The sequence below is a fragment of the Sus scrofa genome, chromosome 3, assembly GCF_000003025.6.
Source record: "Sus scrofa isolate TJ Tabasco breed Duroc chromosome 3, Sscrofa11.1, whole genome shotgun sequence".
Classification (NCBI taxonomy): Eukaryota; Metazoa; Chordata; class Mammalia; order Artiodactyla; family Suidae; genus Sus; species Sus scrofa.
The window spans coordinates 46,278,719-46,294,270 of NC_010445.4; the positions used below are offsets into that span (position 1 = coordinate 46,278,719).

The 15,552-nt window shown below is 49.3% G+C and overlaps 1 protein-coding gene across 2 annotated transcripts in view; it reads right to left on the bottom strand.

The window, feature by feature from the left end:
* Positions 1,613–15,552, bottom strand: part of MALL (mal, T-cell differentiation protein-like) — a 35,443-nt gene continuing 21,503 nt past the window's right edge. For both annotated transcript variants that reach the window (XM_021085752.1, NM_001243633.1), the window contains 3 exon segments: positions 8,334–8,501; positions 5,585–5,707; positions 1,613–3,453 (listed from right to left, as the gene is read on the bottom strand). In XM_021085752.1, the coding sequence (XP_020941411.1) occupies positions 3,391–3,453; positions 5,585–5,707; positions 8,334–8,501 (354 nt within the window). In that variant the 3' untranslated portion in view covers positions 1,613–3,390.

Here is a 15,552-nt window from a genome sequence, read left to right on the forward strand (position 1 = left end):
AATGTGATCAAGCCCAAGTCCACTAGGTGGTGAAAGTTCCTGGGAGCGAAGCCTCTGGGCAGGGACGGTCCAGCATCACTATGGAAATGTCACCCACACACTCCCAGCCTACGGGCTGCTAAGAGGTGATGGACTAGCTGCTGTGGAATGACCAGAGGCAGGGACATGCGAACTTGGTGATGGTTGACCTGGAGAGGGACAGGTGTGCAGGCAACAAGGAGGCTTATTATCCTCCAGTGTCCTGGGAAGCACCAGGTGCTGCCTGGGAGACTCTGGCCCTAGAACATGGGGTTTGAGCTCTGCAGATGTGGGGGACAGAGGCACGTGTTTCCTCGCCCCCTGTCACATTGATCAAGAACTTGCATGTGGTTCTGCACAGTCAGGGTCTGGCTTTCACTGAGACGTGTTCCATGTCAGAGTCCTAACAGAAAGGTCAGTGACAGATTAGGGGGCAAGAAGGGGAGGGAGGTGGGGTAACACCCTGTCAACTGAGGGATGTCTCAGTCCCCCTGGGGTTGACCCCAGAGCTGGGTCTATTGTTTATTTGAAACTGAAGTCATATTTTTTCCCTGTCTCATTTAAAGATCGTAGCCTCATAGTAAAACAACAACAAAACCCACAGCAGTCCAAAAGGAAATGTTACAAACTCTACACATTGTTTATATATTTTCCTCAAAATGTTCTCAGATTTTCAAAACAAAACAGCAGACAAACAAAAAAATAAAGATCATAGCCTGGTTCTTGGCCAACACAGAACCCCGGCTGTCCTGGACAAAGCTTCCAACCCAGCCTGCTACCGGCCTGTTCAGCAAGGGCTGTGGGGTGTGGCTTGAGGGACCCCATGGCCCATCGCCTGCAGCCCGGCCCCCAGCACTGCTGGGTGCTCAGGTCATGGGAAGTCTTAGTCTGAGTTCCCAAATGAGGCAAGGACTTGGGTGCAGGGTCCAGGGAGCCTGGTGAGAAAGCATTGGGGGTGGGGTGGGACAATGAGGGAAACCCAGCAAAGCCGAGCCTCGGCCCAGGGGTGCGCCCCTGCTGGGGGCTCTGAGGAGCCTTGTAGGGTGCCTCCTGTCTTCCCACAGAAGACGGGAGCCAGGGAGAGTCCTAGACAGAGGGAACAGCCGTCCTGAGTGCGGGAAGGTGGCTGGAACTTAAGCAGCTGCAGGTGAACTGGGTGGTGGGGGTATGCAGCTCTGAGCTGGGCCCACAGAGTCTGCCCTGGGGGTGGGGGTATTGACAGGAGGAAGGGACAGCAGCCAGTGAAGGAGAGCAGGGATGTGAGGCCGAAGGCCAGTTGAGGGGTCTGCTCCGCCCACCCAGGCCTCTGTACCTCCCTGGCCTGGCCAGGCCACCCCTAACTTGGCATAAGTTTGGTTTCTGGAACTTGCACCCAAACTATTCTTACTGAGGTAGAAATAACCGCACAAACCTCTGAGCCCTGGAGACAGAGCTGCCTCTGCGTGCAGTTGCCCTAGAAGCAAGGCCGGCGGGGGTGGCGTGGGTGTTGAGCCCTAAAACCTCCACAGGGGGCTTTTGGTGCAATTGCTGTCGGGACCTGTGACCTGATGGCCAGTTCCAGCTGCCAACACCACGAGAGCGATCAACTCAAGGCTTTTTACTGTACAAAGGACTTTTATTTGGATGTGGCTACTCAAGTAAATATTAACAGTGACCATCCCAGCAGCTGCCAGGCAATAACGTGAGAGATAAACAGTGGCTTTTCAAGCAATGGGGATAGGATTAGAAAGTGAGCTGTCAAAAGTGAAGCCAGAATTTTCTCTCCATGACTCCCCCTCCCCTGTATTTCCCCCACCACCACCACCCCGGAAGCAGAAAAGAGTTGATACAAAATTGTAAGCCCTGGAATCAGCTAAGACAAGTCCCTTCTACCTAATAATTTCATTTTAAAATGGCAGCAGGCCCAGGCGTTACTGGGCTGAGTCCTCACTCAGGCCAGGAGACTGACCCTGACTCGTGTCAGAGACTGGGGACAGGCAGCTGGAACCCCAGCACAGGGCCAGAGAGCAGAGAGCACAGCCTTCTTTTGAAAAACATTTCCTTGGAGATCAAGCACCCGGATCTTACATTTCTGGCTGCCTTTGAAAATGGTCCTGAAGTGCAAATGCCTTTGCACATCCAGGCCCCTGGGAGCCCTTCGCTGCAGGAGGTGGACTGGGTGGTCCCAGACCCCACCCAGCTGGACCACTGGGGGAGGCACGTGGAAAAGCAAGACCTGGGGGTGGGGCCTTTGTGGCTTCTTTGAGGAGAATCCTTGCAGGTAACATCTGGCTTCTTCCCCAAGGTCGTTGCTGAGGGCCAGTCCTTAAGCAGCCGGATCTTGGAGGCCTGACTCAGGCATTCAGCTGAGCAATCTGACTTAAGAAGCAGGTTAGGAGTTCCGTAGTGGCTCAGTGGTTAACGAACCGGACTAGTACCCATGAGGATGTGAGTTCGATCCCTGGCCTTGCTCAGTGGGTTAAGGACCTGGCATTGCCATGAGCTGTGGTGTAGGTTGCAGATGTGGCTTGGACCCAGTGGTGCTGTGGCTGTGGTGTTGGCCGGCAGCTGCAGCTCCAATTCAGTCCCTGGCCTGGGAACTTCCATATGCCGAGGGTCCGGCCCTAAATAGACACACACAAAAACACCCAACAAAAAACTTTTCCTTCCTGACCCCTTGTGCCCCCCACTCCCCGCCCAGAGTCCTTACTGTATAACAATTTTGCAGTCATGCGTCTTTTTCCCCACAAATCTACCCTCAAAGCTGATTTTACACAGATTTCCCTTGGGTCCCAAATCTGGGGAGGGAAGGAGAGGAGACATGAATGGGGGTCGGGCAGGGTGGGAGGGGCAGGGGGTCTGGACCACGGCGGCCAAAAGAGGTGGGACCACTGGAACAAGGTCTGTGAGTCTTCAGATCTGAAAGCGTTGACAGCACCATTTCCATTTTAAGGAAATCATGACGGTTCCCATAAACCTGCTGTGGGAATCTCCTGGCTGAGGTGTGACGTCACCAAACAGGTGTGATGACGGTTGAGCTGGAATTTTCCACGGCAATAGCTTCAGATGTTAGCTTTCCAGAAGAGCGAGGTTCATTGTCAGATAATTCCAAGAGACAGTTACTTTCCCAGGCAAAACAAAACAAAACAACACAAAACAACAAAGCCCCCCAGCCCCGGCTTTTTCATATTCATCACAGTGAATTAAAATGTCCAAACAGATCTGCCTGAGTGGGATGTCATCACTCAGTCTGAAAAGATGGTCTGTTGATCCCCTATGTCATCGTTGAGCTTCTGTTTCGCATCCAGACAGCGAATGCTGGAAACTACTTCCAGGAGCCGATGCTCCAGGTTTTCCTAGAGCATCTTCCAGGTGGGCGAGGCCCCTGCCTCTTCAGTGGTAATAGATGCTGAAGGCATGGAGGATGTAGAGCAGGGCAGTGATGAAGGCAAAGAACTGGGGGGAGGGGGGGCATGAGACTGCCTTAGAGATGCCGGACAGCCGCACCCCCCAAGGGCCCTCAGCCTGGGAGGCCGTGTTCTGATCCTGCTTCATCCACTGTCTGCCCACAACCCGCCAGGCCTGAGGGCTGCAACCCCTGGCCAGTGCTCCATCCATCCTAGGTATTCTGAGGCCACACTCCCACTGTCCCGCTGTGACTGTCTAGGTGTCCCTCTTTGCCTGCGCCCCTCCACCTGGCTGTAAAGTAGGTCCGTCTCCATCCCCACCTTGCCCCCCTCCCCCCACTGTTCTCTCATCCTGGGCTCTCTGTACAGCTGCCCCCCCCCCCCCGCTTCAGCCACTGTTTGTGCTCCATGAGTTTTACTCACCAGCCCAGAGCCTGACTCTGCACCCCTGCCTCTGGGCTCCTCAGAGCCTTGGAAGCCTCACAAATTCTTTGTCGTCCAAACTGTAATTTTTTTTTTCTTTTTATGGCTATACCTGCGGCATATGGAAGTTCCCAGGCTAGGGCTCAAATCAGAGTTACAGCTGCTGGCCTACACCACAGCCACAGCACCACCATATCCGAGCCATGTCTTAACCTACACCACAGCTCAGCTCCTTAACCCACAAGTGAGGCCAGGGATCTCTTCATGGGTGATCTTCATGGGTTTGTTTCAGCTGAACCAAACGAGAACTCCTCTATGGTCCAAACTGAAATCCTGAGATTTCCTGAGAAGCTCGTTGGGCCCAGGACCCCCACCTCACCCAGATTCCCAAGCCGGAAGCCTGTGATCCCTCAAGCTCCTCCTTTTCCATCATCCACCACGTCCGAGGCCACCCCCAAAGTCTCCTGACTGCACTGCCTGACAACCTCTTGGCCCAGACTGCAGCCTCACGTTGCCTCCCTATCTAATCACACTCTGTTTCATTCAATCTTTCATTCATTCATTCATTCAACAAGTATATTGTAAGCACCTGGTTTACTTCAAGGACTATGGGTTTAATGGTGAACAAAAAATCCAAAAATTCTTATCCTCAGGGAGTTTCCATTTTAGTTGCAGAAGCAGAACATAGGATAAACCGGGAGAGGAGTAGGTAAGATGGGGCTAAGTGCCCAGGAGAAAATAAAGTGGGAAAAGGTGGGGGAGGGACATGGTCTCACGGGGAAGGTGACAAGTGAGGAAAAAAGGAGGCAAGGGAGCTGCTGAAATACTTGTGACCACCCTAGCGGGGTCACCGCGCTTGCCCGACATCATTCTAACAATGGGGACAGCACCCCGTGCCGCACCCCTGCTGCTTGATCCCTACGAGGGCCTCCAACTGATACAGGACTTGATCTTTCTGGTCAGGGGTCGAAGGGGACCCGCCTGGGCTGAGAGTGCTTTTAAGGAAGGATTAGGGAAAGGTAGGCGGCTCCAGAGGAGGAATCTGTCATGTGAGCCATCGGCCACGCGAGGGCGCCATCCCACCGCGAGAGGCAGGAGGCTGCGGTGCAGAGACTGGAAAGGAAAGGCCCGGGCCGCTCTGCCTGGCGTCTCAGGTCCCAGCGGACCTAAGGTCTGCCGGGCGGGGGAAGGGGAAGGGGCGCCCTGCTCATCCCACGACTCGCCCAGACACTCTGCCTTGGATGCCGCAAGCCAATATACTGTCACTGAAATAAAAGGACATGGGAACAGCTCAGAGGAATCCCACCTCCATTCCACCAGCAATGGGAGCCATCCAAAGATTTTCAATAAGAGATTTGAAAATTTGGAAAATTTTTGTTTTGGAAAATAAAGAAAATTGTGTTTTCAGTTTGCATTTTGAAAAACAATTATTCTAAGGGCAGCATTGTAGGTGTAAGAAGGAGCAGGAAAAACAGCAGGTGAGAGATGACACCTGAACTTGGACTTGGCATGATGTGAGCTTGGGCGCACACCTGATGACACACATACACACACACACACACACACACACACACCCTCTTCCGCCTGTCCATTCCACACCTGATGACACACACACACATAACCCCACGCCCTCCTCCACCTGTCCATCCTGCAAAGCTCCTTCAGCCGAGAGCTGAGGGTTGCCTCCTCTGCACAAGACAGAATGAAGCCTCATGCCCTTCCCTCCCCGGTGGCAGATGCTCTTGTCCAGCACTCACCGAGGCCGCGGTGTTTATGAAATAGTTTTTCAGGTCCTGGGTCTCAGACACAATCGTGGCATGCGCTTGTAAGACGGCGGCGCTCATGTACAAGATGCCGGTGGTGCCGTGGTACAGGCTGTCCTGGAAGGATGGAGCAGAGGCCACGCCCACCGTCACGCGGGCACATAGGCCAGCGGAACTTTTCTCTCTGACTATGTGGCTGGGAAGAGGCAGCAAAAGACCCTGCTCCCCAAACTCCTGCTTTTTCCTTTTGCAGTGTTTCTAGGGAAATGTCTAGGTCGTGAACAACAATGGATTAATAAATGGCAATAATAATACCAACACGGGCCAACAGTTACTCAGCCCTTTTCCTTGCCAAGCTCTAGGCTAAGCCCTTCCCCCATTTATCTCATTTAACCTTGACAACTAGGAGGTAGGTACTATTGATCATTAGCGCCATTTTGAGGAAAAAGAAGTTTCAAAGTTGAGGTCAGTGATTAAACCTGAGCCAGAATTTGAATCCAAGTGACATTAATAACACCAAACCTGTGCTCTCAACCATTAGTGTTATGAAGCCCAGCTGTGTTCTGGGTACTGTCCTAACCATGTGCACATGTTGTGTCATTTTATTTTCACAGCTAATTTCATATGGCTGCTACGACTGATAGCCCCAGTTTACGATGAGGAAAGAGAGGATTAGCTGACAAGTGCTAGAGTAGGCTAATCCGACTCTAGACTTCAATTTTTGAACCTCTGTGCTAATATCTTCAATGCCACAAAAATGTCATACAATCAGTTCTGGAAGGAACATCATAATAGGCCAATCGGCATTTTGCAACCCCTGAAGACATATTCATTCACTTTCAGAAAGATCCTCAGTAGATGGAAGACAGCATTAGAGAAAAAATTGATGGGGTAGGGCTGTCACTGGAAGAGGGACCACAAGTAACGGTGTGTGATGTGACTTAAAGCCATTTACAAAACATTCTTGCCAGAAAAACTTAACCTATCTTCACTTTGGCCTTTTAAGTGCTAACTTTCAGTTTACAGAAAACTCAGGCATGAGAGGAGCAAGTCAGATCCCACCAGGAAGAAGCAAACAGATAAACTCCCAAATGTAAGCCCCTCTACAGGACAGCTGACCACCCCATTTCTTCAGCAAGTAACTGGCAGGGAGAGCCATTCTAGATTAAAGTACCCAAGAACCATCACTACCAAGTGGAAGCGGGTCTCGTGAGGACCTGAGGCCAAGTGTAGAAACAGGCCAAGTGCAAAAACATGTCTCAGTTAAAACAGAGGACCTTGAATGTGACCTTGGTCTTAGATGCTACTGGGGAATTAACTTTATGTAAGTGCAATAATGTAAGAAAGTTAATGTATTTTTTTGGAGGTATGCTGATGTGTGTAGAATGGAATGATGTGATGTATGGGGGTTGCTTTAAAATTCTTCAGGGGAAGGGTTCCCATTGTGGCTCATTGATTAATGAACCTGACTAATATCCATGAGGACGTGGGTTTGATCCCTGGCCTCGCTCAGTGGGTTAAGATCTGGCATTGCCGTGAGCTGTGGTGTAGGTGACAGATGCAGCTTGGATCTGGCATTGCTGTGGCTGTGGCTGTGGCATAGGCCAGTGGCTACAGCTCTGATTCGACCCCTAGCCTAGGAATCTCCATATGCTGTGGGTGCGGGCTTAAAAAGACAAAAATAAATAAAGAAATAAATAAAATTCTTCAGGGGAAAAAAGGGCTGGGTGAAGCAAGTGTAATAAAACTTAAAAATACTGGAATCTGGTTTGTGATTATGAGGGGCCGTAATGTAATCCTCCCTCCATTTTGAGTTGTTCAATATAGAAAATTTTTCAGTGGGTATCAAGATGATGTGGTGACATGAAAAAACTTAATGACAATATAAAATCAAAGAATCTACATCCAAAATTATAGGTTCCCAATAAGAAAAAGAAACAGACTCATGGACAAGAACAGACTTGTGGTTGCCAAGAGGGAGAGGGATGGGGGAGGGAGGGCATGGAAGTTTGGGGTTAGTAGATGCAAATTATTACATATAGAAATGGTGTACAATAAGGTCCTACTGTTTAGCACAGGAAACTATTTTCAGTGTCATATGATAAACCATGTGGATGATAACATTAAAAAAGAATATTAAAAAAGAATTATTTTGTTGTTCAGTAGAAATTAACACAATTGTGGCTATGGTGTAGGCCAGCAGCTGTAACTCTGAGTTGACCCCTAGCCTGGGAACCTCCATATGCCCTAAAAAGAAAAAAAAAAAAAAGAAAGAAAGAAAAAAAAGAAAAAAAGAAACAAAATTATTGGTTCAGTGTGATTATATTTACATATTGCAAAAAATGTGCCAGGAGTATGGAACCCAGCAATTGCGATAGGACCTTGAGACTGGGGTGATTCTTTTTCTGCTAGCATTTTCTTCAATGCTGCTCCAGTGATTTTATCATAAACTAAATTTAGAGGGAAATGTTTCAGGATGTGTTTGATCCAGGAGTAGCCAGGATGCATATATCCCTCACAAGCAAGGCAGTGGAATGCCATAAAGGATGGATGCTGGCAGAGGAAGGCTCTCCTTCTCATCTGGTAGTAAACGCATCCAAATAAAAGCCAGGGTAGAGAGGGTCCAGCCCAGGAAAGGTCCCAGCTTCCCCCTCCCCATCCAGGAGGTCCACTGTCCTCAGCACACCCAGGACTGGAGTTTGGGAGGCGTCCCAGGGACTGGCTCACTCTCACTGGTTCTTACCAGGATTTTCCAGGACTCGTATCTTTTGTAAAATCCAAACACATAAGACAACAGGAACATCAGGGAGATGAGGAATGAGGTGAGCGAGACGTACATCACCCATCCTTGCAGCAGCGGATTTGCTACCTGGGTGGCGGCTACCAGGATCCAGACCCAGAACCCAAATACCTGTAAGAGAAAAGCACAGGCGAAGGGGCTTCATTGGCTGGTGTGGGGTACGTTTCCCTTTGCAGGTTGTCCTCCGGCCCTGGTTAAACATTCTTCACACGGAGTTAGGTGGGAATCAAGAGGGAAATGGGGAAGGAAGGCTGGCCTTCGAAGTCAGAGTAAATTTTGTTAGGAAATTCAAGTGGTCGACACAGAGGGTGCCAATGGAAGGGCTTGGCTAAATGTGGCCTGGGGATGTGTGTCTCCTTGGCCCAAGTAGCTTTGGCATATAAAGTTTTAAAAACATTTCTCAATAAGTTTCCAACATTTGAAACAGGATATTTCACAGGAAAAATCCAGATTTCAGACATGTCTTGGGAACTTTATAATCCTGGCCACAGAGAACCCATTTCCAAGGCCAGAGTAGTCTGAAGGCAGTTGTGACTCTCTCTTTGAAGAGGACCTGGAGTTCTCAGTGGACCATATCCCCAACTTTCCCAATGCCAATGCCATTGCGTGGCCCATTCCCTGGTGCTCACTTTCACTGTGGCTCCTTCTGCCTCCCTTCACCCACAGACAGTGTCTGTCTGGCCCTGTGGACTTTTGGTTTGGAGCTTCCTGGTAACTGATGCCCTGGAGTCAGTTACCAGTTGGGCAGTACAGCTTCAGTTTCATCACCTCTCAACTCTGTGCAGCCATTTATTATTCCCTTGGTGGAGAAACCCAACCTTTTTCCTGTTGTCTCTGGGCTCTGCATTTGTTTGCTTTGGGGCTAGGCTTGTAGCCATGCTGGTGAGTCCAGAGGAGCAACTAAATGTCCACCAGAGAGCACCTCAGTTAGAGGCCTGGAGGGGAGGGTCACATGCCCAGGAGCACCAGGTGGTTTTTGTTTTTTTATTTTTTTGTTTTTTGTTTTTGCTATTTTAGGGCTGTTCCTGAGGCATATGGAAGTTCCCAAGCTAAGGGTCGAATAGGAGCTGTAGCTGCTGGCCTACACCCCAGCCATAGCAACTCGGGATCCAAACCGCATCTGCGACCTACACCACAGCCCACAGCAACACCGGATCCCTAACCCACTGAGCAAGGCCAGGGATCAAACCCTCATCCTCATGGATCCTAGTTGGGTTTGTTAACCGCTGAGCCAAGAAGGGAACTCCACCAGGTGGTTTTGTTCTTGGTTTGTCTCCTCTCCTCCCGGGCCTCCTTAGGATGTCCTCATGAGTCTCCTGGATGCCTCCTCTCCTCACTCCTGTTACACCTGTGCTTGGAATTTTCTCTGTGTCTCATTAGATTTCAATTTTTGTGATTACTAATGAGATTGAGCTTATTTTCCTATGATTCATGTATTTCCTCTTCTGTGCAATTTTTTGTTTTTTATTGGTGACATATTTCTTATAGGCTTGTCTTTTTCTTATTGATTCACAGGAATTCTTTCTACAAATTTTATATGCCATGAACTGTTATAAATATTGAGATATATTCTGCCAGCGCATTGTCTCTCACATTCCTTTGTTTTGTTAGACTTATTCATTTATTTTTTTAGATTCCATATATAAATGAAAATATAGAGTAGTTGTCTTTTTATGTCTGCCTTATTTCACTAAGCATAATACCCTCCAGGTCCATCATATTATCATAAATGGCAAAATTTCATCCCCTTTTAGGGCCAAGTAATATTCCATTGTATACATGTACCACATCTTTATCCATTCATTTGTTGATGGACACTTAGGTTGCATCCATGTCTTGAATGTTACAAACAGTGTTGCTATTGGAGTTCCTTTGTGGCACAGAGGGTTAAGGATACGGCATTGCATGTAGCATGGGTTTGATCCCTGGCCTGGAAGCTTCCATGTACAGCCAAAAAAAAAAAAAAAAACAACTTTTATAGACACTGAGGTGTGTATATCTTTTTTTTTTTTTGCCTTTTCTAGGGCTGCTCCTGCGGCATATGGAGGTTCCCAGGCTACGGGTCTATTGGAGCTGTAGCCGCCAGACTACACCAGAGCCACAGCAATGCAGGATCCGAGCCGCGTCTGCAACCTACACCACAGCTCACGGCAACGCCAGTCCTTAACCCACTGAGCAAGGCCAGGGATCGAACCCGCAACCTCATGGTTCCTAGTCGGATTTGCCAACCACTGGGCCACGACGGGAACTCCAACAACCTTAACAATGTATATCTTTTTGAATTAGTGGTTTTTGCTTTCTTTGGATAAACATCCAGGAGTGAAATTGCTGGATCATATGGCATATGGTAGGTCTATTTTTAATTTAGAATTTTATATATATATTTTTAAGGCTGCATATGTGGCACATGGAAGTTCCCAGGCTTGTGGTTGAACTGGAGCTGCAGTTACAGACCTACACCATGGCAACACTGGATCCAAGCCTCATCTGTGACCTATGCTGCAGCTTTGCAGCAGCGCTGGATCCTTAATCCTCTGAGTGAGGCTGGGGATCGAACCTGCATCCTCACAGAGCCAACATCAGGTCCTTAACCTGCTGAGCCACAATGGGAACTGCTATTTTTAATATTTTTGAAGCTGTTTTCCATAGTGGCTGCACCAATTTATGTCTCTCACATTTTACGATGTCTTTTGATAAACTTCTTAATTTTAATGTAATTGAGTATGTTAATCTTTTCCTTTATAGACTGTGTTTTTCTGGTCAAGTAGAAGAAATCCTTAAGAAATGAAGATATTCTTGCATCTCAGATATTTCTTCTGGAATCATTTTCTTTCTTCCTGCAGTACAACCATTAGTGTTTTTTTAGAAAAGGTCAGCTGGCAGTAGTCAGTTTGAGTTGTCCGCAAATGTCCTTATCTCCCCCTGACAATCATTTCCTTCTAAGGTATTTACCTCCCACGGTGTTCTCTGTTTTTCCATATTATTCCATTGTATTCTGGCTTCCAGTGCTGCTGCTGAGCGGCCAGCTGTCAGCTGAACTGCTGCTCCTTTGTCAGAATCCATCTCCGGTATCGGGCTGCTTTTAGAGTCTTCCCGCTGTGTTTGGTGCTCTGCAGGCTGTGCAGGAGTGGTGCAGTGTGTTGTGGCGTGGGTATCTTTTCATTCATTTTGCTTGGTATTCCATTTTTGGTCAGCATCTGACAACTGCATTGTCTGGGTCTTGGGGTTCTGATTCTGCCCTTTGTGGCTTCTGTTAACTTTCATTCCTGTTCACTTTTCCCCTCCTGTGTTTACTGCAGTTTGATTGTGATCATGACCGTGGGGGTAGCTCAGTTCTGAATGATGCTCTTAGAGACTTTCTGGACTAAACAATTCCACTTCTGTCTAGCTTGGATGGAAGATACACAACTTTCAGGTCCTGGTTTTCTGGGACTAGCAGTTTTCATGTTACAAATGAAAAAACATAGCACAGGAGTTCCCATTGTAGCTCAGTGGTAATGAACCCGACTAGGATCCATGAGGATGTGGGTTCGATCCCTGGCCTCGTTCAGTGGGTTAAGGATCCGGCATTTCTGTGAGCTGTGGTGTAGCTTGCAGATGCAGCTCAGATCCTGTGTTGCTGTGGTTGTGGTGCAGGCTGGCAGCTGTGGCTCTGATAGGATCCCCCAAGCCTGGGAACTTCCATATGTCATGGGGCTGCCCTAAAAAGACAAAAACAAACAAATAAACAAACAAGCAAACATAACAAAGATATGTCATGCTTATGACCCTTCCACTGCTGTTGTCCTGGAGAGGAAAAGCACTTTTGAATCTGTGGAGAATCCCTAAACTCCTATGAAGAGGAAGGGAATAAGAGGAGAAGCCAGAACAGACCAGGGGGTTGACCACGAGGCAGAGCCTATGAGGCTCTTGTAGGGCCGGCGACGCTTCCAGTCTGGCTGCTCCTTAAAGCACCAGACCTCAACAAACAATCTCCGAGTGGATTTTTTTTTTTTTTTTTTTTTTTTTTTTTTTTTTTTTTTTTTTTTGCTTTTTAGGGCTGCACTCTTGGCATATGGAGGTTCCCAGGTTAGGGGTCGAATCAGAGCTATAGCTGCCAGCCTACACCACAGCCACAGCCACACCAGATCCGAGCCACGTCTGCGACCTACACCACAGCTCACAGCAATGCCGGATCCTTAACCCACTGAGAGAGGCCAGGGATCGAACCTGCCTCCTCATGGATACTAATCAGATTCGTTTCCACTGCGCCATGATGGGAACTCTTCCAAGTGGATTTTGGAAGTCCTAAGGTGAGTGAGTCAGGTTGGGCTGCCCTGAGGATGGGCTGCTGAGGGACGAGGGCCACCGTCCCTCTGAACGGGGCTCTTGCATGTGGATCCCAGAGACGGGGGCTGCTGATGTTGCAGGGAGGTGCCGGGGTTGGGCTTGTGGGCACCTGCCAAGCATCTCTCCCGCCAAGCCAGGGGAAGGGCAGGAAGGAACACGCTGGCCCACTGCCAGTACCCGAACAATGCTGGTTACTAATGGGAATGGCATTCAGGACTTAGTGACTGTACCACAACTCGTAAAATTTTAGACTCACAGGAGACCTCTGAGAGCAGAGAATGGTCGGTGCCCTTCATTGCTGTATTCCTGGTGCCCAGCACAGGGCCTGGCACGAGGCAGGTGGGGAGGGTGTCAAGGAACACCCTCTGAGTGACTCAAGGATAAGCCCCCCATCACCCCATCACCTCACATTCACTAGGTGCTTTAGAGTTTGTGAAAATACATTCACTCGGATGGCCTCATGTCATTTGTACAGCAGTGCTCATCCTCTTGGGCTTTCCCAGACCAGGAGCTGCCACTGGATACCTGCCGCCACTTACTGCCAGCTCACCTGTGCCAGGCCTGCGGCAGAAAGTGTGCCTCAGCCCCACGGGCCTGTCAGGGCTGGCCAAGGGGTCCCTGACCTGCTCCAGCCATCAGAGGCTGCCCTGGGCAGACACTGCCGCCTGCAAACCACCTGTGTGTCCGCACTTGGTTCTCACTTTGGACCACGAGGTGGTGCCGTCCTGGAGGGGACCGAGGGTCTGAGGCTGCCCGGGATTCAGGGTAGGATACCTCCGGGTCTCTCCTCACAACCAGGTTTCACAGCCCGAGGGCAAGGCCTCCGAGTATTTGGGGATCTTCTCAGATTGCACGGGAACCTTCTGAAATGGTGTTAGGGTTGCATAACCAATGTTAGGCAGAGGAATGTTATTGACTTTTGATTCCCGCACCCTCTGCCTTCTGAGCAGTAGGAGGGACCAGGGCCCAAGACAAACTCCAGGTGAATTTAAACCCAGTGGAGTGTGTTGTCCTGTTTCTGCCTCAAGCAGCCTAGGCTGGATCCATCATAGGTAAGGCAACCTTGAATATTTGTCTTGCCTTTTTTTTTTTTAATAAAACATATTTACCTTTCCAAATTTTCTTGGCAGCCTAAACTATTCTCTCGTTTTAATCCTCATTTCGTATTTCTCAAGAGCAGGAGATATTTTTAGATGTTTGGGGCTGGCCCTCGATGTGAAAGAATCTTTTATTATAGGTGGACATTTTGAGCAAGTGTATTTCAAATACAATTTAGGCGGAGGCAAACACAAATTGCTCATCCTTGCCTATTCTAAAGGCTGAACCGAAACTTGAAAGGATCGTTTGAAGGAGGCTAGAGTGTAACAGTAAGTTTATTTATTACTCATTCTCTAGAACACAGAGAAGAACTCTTTCACGTTTAGAGAGCTGGTTAAAAACTAGAGGATGCAGAGTTCCCGGGGTGGCTCAGCAGTGACGAACTCGACTAGTATCCACGAGGACGAGGGTTCTATCCCTGGCCCTGCTCAGTGGGTTAAGGATCCAGCTGCAGCGTAGGCTGTAGATACGGCTCGGATCCCATGTTGCTGTGGCTGTGGCTGTGGCAGGGGCCAGGCTGCCACAGGGCAGTGAACTTCACACTCTATAAGCTTCTGAAGCTAGAGCTACCCTCGTGGTGACCCCATGTGAGTAGGGAGGAGAAACTGTCAGCTCTGGGCCAGGCCGGAGGTGTGGTCGGGATGGGCCCGACCAGAAGCTGAGAACCAGGAGATGATACGGAGGCAGGTTCTTCTGCGAGGCTGGGCGGGACTTCGGCGTGGTGGATCCCCTCACCACCAACACTGAGCTCCTTCTCTGACCTCTCATCTTAATGTTCACGAGGTGTTCCCTGCCCCCCCTCCCTTCCCTGGTACTCGGGCCAGTGCAGGCTGTACTGCAAAGCCTCAGAAACTGCAGGCAGGGAGGAAGGGCCCGAATCAAGATGAGGCAGCCCACCCGCAACAGGGTCGGGGTGTCTTGGGAGCGCTGGGTTTCAGGTTCCATCCCCAGCCTAGCACAGTGGGTTAAGGCTGCGGCTTAGCTGGCAGTTGCAGCTCACATCTGACCCCTAGCCCTGGAACTCCAAATGCTGCAGGGGTAGTGTTGCCAAGTGAACTGTGGCTCCTGGTACCTCTAAGGGTCCAGGAGGAACAAGCTCCTTGAAGACAAATTCTAGCTTTGCCCACAGTGGGGACCAGGAACGCCCCCCCCTCCCCCACCCCCAGGGCTCCCTCCAACGATGTAGTGTTTCCAGATGAAGAAAACTATAGTCCCTCACATCCAAGCTGTGCTAAGTCCAGGGTCCCTTGGCCCTTGTTTACCCCCTTCCCCTTTTCCCCCTTTAAAAAAATTGTGGTAAAATACACTGAACAAAATTTACCATTTTAACCTTTTTTTTTTTTTTTTTTTTTTTGTCTTTTTAGGGCCACACCTGTGGCATATGGCAGTTCCCAGGCTAGGAGTAGACTGTAGCTGCCCGCCTACACCAAGGGCACAGGAATGCCAGATCTGAGCCAAATCAGTGACTTACCACACAGCTCACAGCAACGCCGGATCCTTAGCCCACTGAAAGAGGCCAGGGATTGAACCTGTCCCCTCATGGATGCTAGTGATATTCATTTCCTCTGAGCCACGACGGGAACTCCCATTTTATCCATTTTGAAGGTAAAGTGGTATCAAGTGCATTCACATTGTTGTGTAACCATCACTGCCATCCATCCCATCTCTGCAATATATTTTATCTGGCAAAACTGAAACTCTGCACCTGTTCAACAACAACTCACCATCCCCCCTC